The sequence below is a fragment of the Mustela lutreola genome, chromosome 3 (assembly GCF_030435805.1).
Source record: "Mustela lutreola isolate mMusLut2 chromosome 3, mMusLut2.pri, whole genome shotgun sequence".
Lineage (NCBI taxonomy): Eukaryota > Metazoa > Chordata > Mammalia > Carnivora > Mustelidae > Mustela > Mustela lutreola.
The window spans coordinates 198,792,650-198,799,663 of NC_081292.1; the positions used below are offsets into that span (position 1 = coordinate 198,792,650).

The following is a 7,014-nucleotide window of genomic DNA, read 5'->3' on the forward strand; positions in this document are numbered from 1 at the left end:
TCCTGACCTATTGCTAAACCCAGACTTTTTTCGTTCTTTTCTTTCTCTGTTGTTTAGTTCAAAGGCTTCCTAAAAATGATGTTTCCCTGCTATTTGACAAGCCAAAATCCCAAGAATTCTTGCCTTCATTGAAGTTGTGTTTCTTTCTTTAGGGAAGAACATCAGTAATCTAAAATAACTGAAACTTGAGAAGCATTAGCAACAAATGACTGTCCAAACTAATTTTTCATTTTAATACTTAACTAGTTTTTTTCTCTAATTGTCCCAAGGCACCTCAAACTTCCCATGTATTCATTTTGCTCATTAAAGTACAGGGTTGAGAACAACTGGCCCAGGCTAAGCATTAGAGCCGCCACATCTCTTCTGAAGAGAAGGCAGCTTACTGAGTAGTCCGTGTTTCAGACAGAGTGGCCTCTGCCTCTAGGTTGATTCATCAGCCTGAGGTGATTAAAGCAAAACAAAATCATTCTTTGCTACTGTTATCCTCAATGTCATATAGGCCTTCTATTAAAATAGAATTGGTGAACTCAAATAGAGCTAATATCCAAAAAAAAGGGGGAGAATGACAGTTTTTCGTGCCTGTGGCAGAACTGATTTTGTAACATAACAAAGAGAGTCCCTTACTGATTCCAAAAGAAACTATTCCTTAATATTGTGCACCAAATCCTGAACTAATGATCAATGTTCAAGTTCATATTATGATAGCTGACTTGAAAAAGGAGAGAGAATAAAGATACAACAAGTAGCACTGCAGTAAAAGAAAAAAAGCTTGGCTTTTGTCCCTGGTATACAAAAATTCACATTAATCCTCTCATAAACTTACCTTTCTTCCATTCACAAAAAAAATCAGTTCATCAGAATTGGGAACAGAAGCCATCATACCAGGAAAAGAATGCCTCCACCAGAATAGAGGTTTGTCTGTCTGTTCTCAAGAGCAGATATATTAGAGCAAAAACCTGGTTAACCATTAGTCTTGCCCGCTGCGTGGGGTGATTTATAGCCATGCTGCCACGTGAGAAGCACCAACCAGGGCTCTCTGCCCACTCTGCCCGCAGGGACTTGGAGTGGTTCCTGGCAGCGCCCTGTGTTCTCCTTTCCTACAAATTAAGTCAGTGTCTTTGCCCATCCCTTTTGGAGTCTAACTGGTTTCCCCAGGGTAATGTGTTTAAAGCCAGATAAAAATTGAGTTTTAAACAGGCTGTTATCTGGCCAAGTCATCAATCAACAGTGCTATTAAACCTCATAAAACTTTCTTTCTTTGATTTTTCAAAATCAAAAGATCTTTGATTTTTCCTATGCAGAGGGAAGATTCTACCACACATAGAACTAAAGACTTCATAAAATGTATTGTTCAAACTCAACTATAACAACATGCGAGTTTATTCTCCTTCCTTAATCTTTTTTTGTACTCACCTTTCTTCAAATTTAAGGGTTCACGACATCAAACTACCTAAACCCATAAACATGTACAGAGGTTTGCCATGCTCCCATCTGTTCTCAGGGCTTCATCCTTCAACAGCTTGGTGAACTACTGTCATCTTTGATTTAGAGACAAACGAATGGAAGCACAGAGATATTGGACAACTTGCCCAGTGTCACACAGGCAATGGGTGGCAGAGTTGCTCCAGAGTCTGTGCCTTTCATCTCCTTCCTGTGCTCCACATGGAAACCTGGCAGGAAATGAGGCTGGAGAACAGGCACTCCTGAGTACGTAGGGAGGTCTTGTAGGCCTATTAAGGCTTATGCGGAGTCTTCTAAATATAATGGGAAGCCACTGGAGGGTTTTGAGGAGGGGATGACAGGATCAGATTCAAGTTTTAAAAAGACTGCTTTGGCTGCTTTGCAGAGAATGAAAGGTAGGAGCCAGATTGGAAGAAGAGAGAGGATTAGAAGTTATACAGTGGTGCAGTCAAGAGATGGTGAGGCTAGGACAAGGATGACACTGGGGAGATGGGTAAGAAGGGGTCAGATTTGCTGACAGACTGGATGTAAGGTATTGGGGGGGCTGAGTCAAGGATGTCTCCACAGCTTTTGGGTTGGGCAGGTGGATGAGGCTATCGTAAGTTCTGTTTGGACATGTTAAGTTTGGAAAACCTAAAAAACATGCAAATGGAGATGGTGAGTGGGTTGTTGGATACTCAAAACTGGTTTTGGGTTTTTTTTTTTTTTGTCTTGAAGAGAGGGAGGACTTCAGATTTGGGGCAGATTTTCACCTCTAAGACTCCAATCCAGTCTTCCTTTAAATACTAAGTTCTGACCTCACCAACTGAGCAGAATGCCTACACACTCCCCTGCCTCACTGCCTTCACAGTTCCCATTCTCATCCTGATTGCTCCTTACCCAAGTAAGGGTCTGAAGGACCAACAGGAGTTTACCAGAACAAAGAAAGGACATGTTTAGCAGACAAAACCACTTGTGTAAAGTCAAGGAAGTCTGAAATTGCATATTATGTTTCAGAGATTTAAAAGTAGTTTTGTTCTTATATATGAATTGCTTGGGAATGAATGACAGAAATAGGAGTATCAAATAGCATCATTCATTCAAAAATATTTGAAAAGATTACTTTCCTCATGGAGCTTAGGGGTGTGTGTGTGTGCACGCGCATATGTGAGTTCTGTGGGAACCTTAAGGCATTAGATAAAATGACATTTATTTCTAACGTGGTGGAAAATAAACTAGAGAGACAAGGTAACTTCAGATGGCAAGCAATGTGATCATTAGGTTAAGTTAATACCAAGTGACTTAGGACACTAGTTTAGTCTTGGGTAGTCAGGGCTAGTGTGTGTTTGACGTGAGTGCTAAAGGTGAGCTCACGCAGAGGCAGCATGGCAGAAGAGCCTCCAGTGGCCCTGAGAAGGAACTGAGGCTAGCATGTTAAAAGGCCCCTGTGGCAGACCGTGAATGGCAGGATGAAGGGAGAGTGAGGGGAGGTCAGAGAGATGGTAGGGGCCAGAACCAGGGGTTTGCAGATTTCTAAGGTGGGAAGGGACGCCACTGGAGACTTCTGAGCGAAGATCTAGCATCATGTGATTTGTACTGTATCATCCCACCGTTATTACTGGAAGAGGATAGCTAGGAGACCAGTCCCGGAATCTTTTCTCTGTTGTCCGCTAGAGGCTGAGAAAAAAGCATCAGCCAGGGTGCAGGGTGATGGCAGCAGAGGCGGAGAGAAAGAGGCAGGCTGATACGAATTTTGGATGTAGAACCACGGGGGTGTCTTTAGTTTGAGTTAATTGGACTTCCAAGTGCACATGTCTGCTGGATGTAGGGATGCAGAGGTCAGAGAAGTCCAGACTGAAGCAGCCAATTTATGAATGATCAGCTCATAGATGGTGTAAGCACACTGTGGGGACTACAAAGTACCATAAAAAAAAAGTCACATTTCTTGTGGCAAGATATTTGAATGTTAGCTGATGTGCTTCCTCCTGGCCATTGCTTTCCCCATTCTTTAGCTGTAAGTGAGGGCGTTCCACATTCCTGGCCTTTGGAGTGGATCCTTATGGCAGGAATAAAAAAAAATTTTTTTTTTTTTTTTAAATATAGTCTCAAAAAAGCCATTGAGACTCTTGGCAGAGACACCAGGAACAAAGGCAGGTGAGGCTGTGGACAGGGATGCCAAAGGCAAGTGTCCTTACCCCATGCCTCTGTCCTGAATCTACCACAGAAACTTTGAACTATGGGGTTTCCTCTAATTGAGTGGGACTGAGTTTCTGCTGCCTGGGGGAATGGAGCTTGAGATAGAATTTAAGTCTGTGTCTATACATCTAACTCTGAATTATTCTACATTTGTGTCATAGTCAACCTCATTTAGTACTCACATATATGCCAAGTGAAATGCTACCCTGTATTAGCTCATCTAATCTTCATGACGATCTTTGAGGTAGGAATAAAATCTCCACTTTACAAATGAGAGATCTGAAGCAGCCAGAGAAGGATACAGTCATGTTTTGAGTCTATGCTCAATCAAATAATTCTAAAATTTCACACACTTGTTTCCTTTTGTTCCGTCAACACCCTGATGAGACAGAGAATAATTCAGTTTCCCTGGAATGCTGCATATTTTACTCTAATAGGGCAATAAAGTTTCCACTGCAGATGACTGCAGCTTTTAGTCAGCTGCTTTTATCCATCAAATTTTCAAAAACTCTAAGGTCGGACTCTGGGTGCCTTAGTTTTATCACCGATGGGACATACTTGGTAGAAAGACCCAGTATGACCCTCCTGAGGTGTACTGGCAATTCCAGGTCCAGGCTTTTTTTTTTTTTTTTTTTTTTTTAATCCAAGCAGATGGATCTGCAGTGTCTCCCTGGTGTGTAGAAATGTGTATATATAGAACACCAGCTGTTCAAGATTTAATAGCACAGAGATCCTTCCAGAGCCCTAGGGTTCTTTAAACATAATATAGTGATGTAGTCACTCCTACTATGTGAGAATGGACAATTATACCTGGGAGTGATAGTTCTTGAGTTCCTTGCTCAAAGACATAAAACTGTGGACATCTCATTGTCTGGGCGGGAAGTCTCATTCTCCACAGAAACGCAGGCTGTGCTCAGAGCTCAGCTGCCTTGCTTCCCAGAGACCTCATCCAGGAATCATACTCTCCAGTCAGAAAGTACCAGTAACAGATCAAACACCCAGGCAGAAATAAAGCTCCTTGGGACAGAACTGTCTAAAAGGTACTGCTTCCCTCCAACATTTCTGTAGCTTTGGTCTATCATTTAGAACCTGTACTTGATTTTGTTTTTGAATTCTGGTTCATCTACAAAATGGAGCCCTCAGTTCTGCCATCAAGTGGCTAGCCCAGAGTTCCACAGCATTCTTCTGCCATGCAGTTATCTACTCCAGGAACTAAAGCTTTCCCGTGGAGGGCTGGACAACATTGTCATTTTCTTCTGGTAAAAAGCAGACTCCTGCAACAATTCTCTGTGGATGTGTCAGAGCCAAGAGAGCAGGCACTTCACCTACCCCTGCTCCTGCCTCTCCTGCCTCTCTGCCGCTGGTCTCCGCAAAGGGCATTTCTGCTGGTACTTTCCATATTGACGTTTTAACAAAATGGGTCATTTTTAAGGCTTTTAGCTTTTGCAGTTGTGGCAGGCAGGGCAAAGCTTTTCAGAAGTGCTGTGATGAGTTAAAGATTTCAACGAACAGTTTTTAAGAGATACAGATATTTTTGGTTACCAGACAATATTTCTTAGTGCTGCTTGGTACACAGATCCATGGGAACAGGAAATCTATCAGTATGCAAATCCGGTCATCTAGAAGCAGAACACTTATTTGTATCCTAGTGTACTTTGTTGAAGAGACAAGCAGCAGGTTCCATTGGGTGGACCCTATGAGAGTAATACTGTTATTGGCACTTTTCAGCTCAAGTCCCCCTCCACTTCCTCCTTTATCTCAGGACCCCCCCACCTGCAATTCCTGGATTCTGCCCTCTGCTGGGCTGATGTATCCCAGTTTAGGGGTCCACGAAAATGTTTGCCTTTTAAAATCAGAAGAAAAAAATGAATATAAATGAGGCTGGATTGTACTTACGTACTGATATAGTTGTAAAATACAATTTCAATATTTATGGAGGAAAGAGTTTACAAAGGTAAAAGCCCCCCAAACAGGTTGCACCCTGCATGGCCTCCCCCGATCGCAGGCCTACTGTGATCTGTTGGAGCATGTTGAATTCAGGGTTGAAATATTTGCAACACTTGTCCTCAGATCTAAGCCAAATTCCCCAACTTTGCTTTTAATAAAATCTGCACAATAATTTGATCTTCCTCTAACTTCTCTATCTACTGCCCGATTGTCCTGCATCCAGGTGACCTCTTTAAACTCTGGCACACCAGCACAATCACTTCTCTGCCCACATTCCCAGCTGCTTATTTCATTGGGTCAAACCCACTGTTTTTCACAAACTTCTGAGGTTATTCCTGACCTTTTCAATCAACAGAATTTAATCCACATAAAAGTTTTACTACTTGGGGAGCTCTACTTCTTATGGACTCCTGTGATCTGCGTGTCATTCTGTAGCATATAGAGCCAGACAGATGTATTTTCGGACTCCATCCACCAAAGGGCTCATTGTATATGGTTGTGCTCACCATAGCCTTGACTCTAATGGCCAGGCCATAAGTCTCTCAAATGCACTTCCCTTTTCCATTTTAGTCCCCCAAACCTGTTTTCCACAGTGCAGTTGGAATGCTCCATTCAAAACACAAATCTGAATATGTCAATGTCAGTTGTGTGTGCCTAAAGTCTTTCCGTGACTTGCCCTGTGTTCAAGAAAAAACAAAGATGCGAACATGGCCCAGGTGGTCTGAGGGTCTGGCCCTGCTCCACGCAGATTCTCCATCCCACAGACATGCTCCTAGCACAGGTGTCCCCATTCTTGGGCCACAGTCCTCATCCTCCATCCCAGGGCCTTCAAGCCTGCTATCCCTCCAGCAGCACATCTGCTGCAATTCTTTCCCCAGGAACATATCTTATCATTCAAGGCATGGCCCTACCACTGTTCTCTCGGGAAGCTGTCTGACCCCCAAATCTAAAAGCCCCCCAAATTATTTTCACTGACCACTTTGTATTTCTCTGGGGCACTTATCAAAGCTTGCAATGATATTTGAATGATTCCTTGTTTAATGCCAGCCTCTCCTATTGGATCATAGAGCCCACATTTGTCTTGTTAACCAGGTGTTTCCAATGTCTGGCACTTAAATATTTTTTAAAAGAATGACTGAGTCCATACTATAATGAGATCTTTATAGTAAACATTTTAGAGTGGGTCTGCTATTGCGGTCTTGTTCTTCCTCACTGAAGAACTGATGATAAGCCTATGCAGTGTGGCTGAGAATAATCTGCATTCTTTCTGGACCCTCTTCTGGGTGATCTATGCTGTTCCTGTCCTTCTCGGAGTCCCATTCTATTTCAGGACTCACAGTGCTCGCCAGACAGTTCTTCCCCTTTTTGCTTTTGCATTTGTTTAAAAAAAAAAAAGTCATGAAGTATGAAATCCCCATCAGTGATTTCTAG

The 7,014-nt window shown here is 42.6% G+C and overlaps 1 protein-coding gene across 1 annotated transcript in view; it reads right to left on the reverse strand.

The window, feature by feature from the left end:
- LOC131827589 (aldehyde oxidase 4-like) overlaps positions 1 to 1,100 on the reverse strand; it is a 57,273-nt gene extending 56,173 nt beyond the window's left edge. The window contains exon 1 of the mRNA XM_059168472.1: positions 824 to 1,100. Coding sequence (XP_059024455.1) covers positions 824 to 880 — 57 coding nt within the window. The 5' untranslated portion in view covers positions 881 to 1,100. The remainder of the gene's footprint in view (positions 1 to 823) is intronic.
- Between the last annotated feature and the right edge of the window lie 5,914 nt (positions 1,101 to 7,014).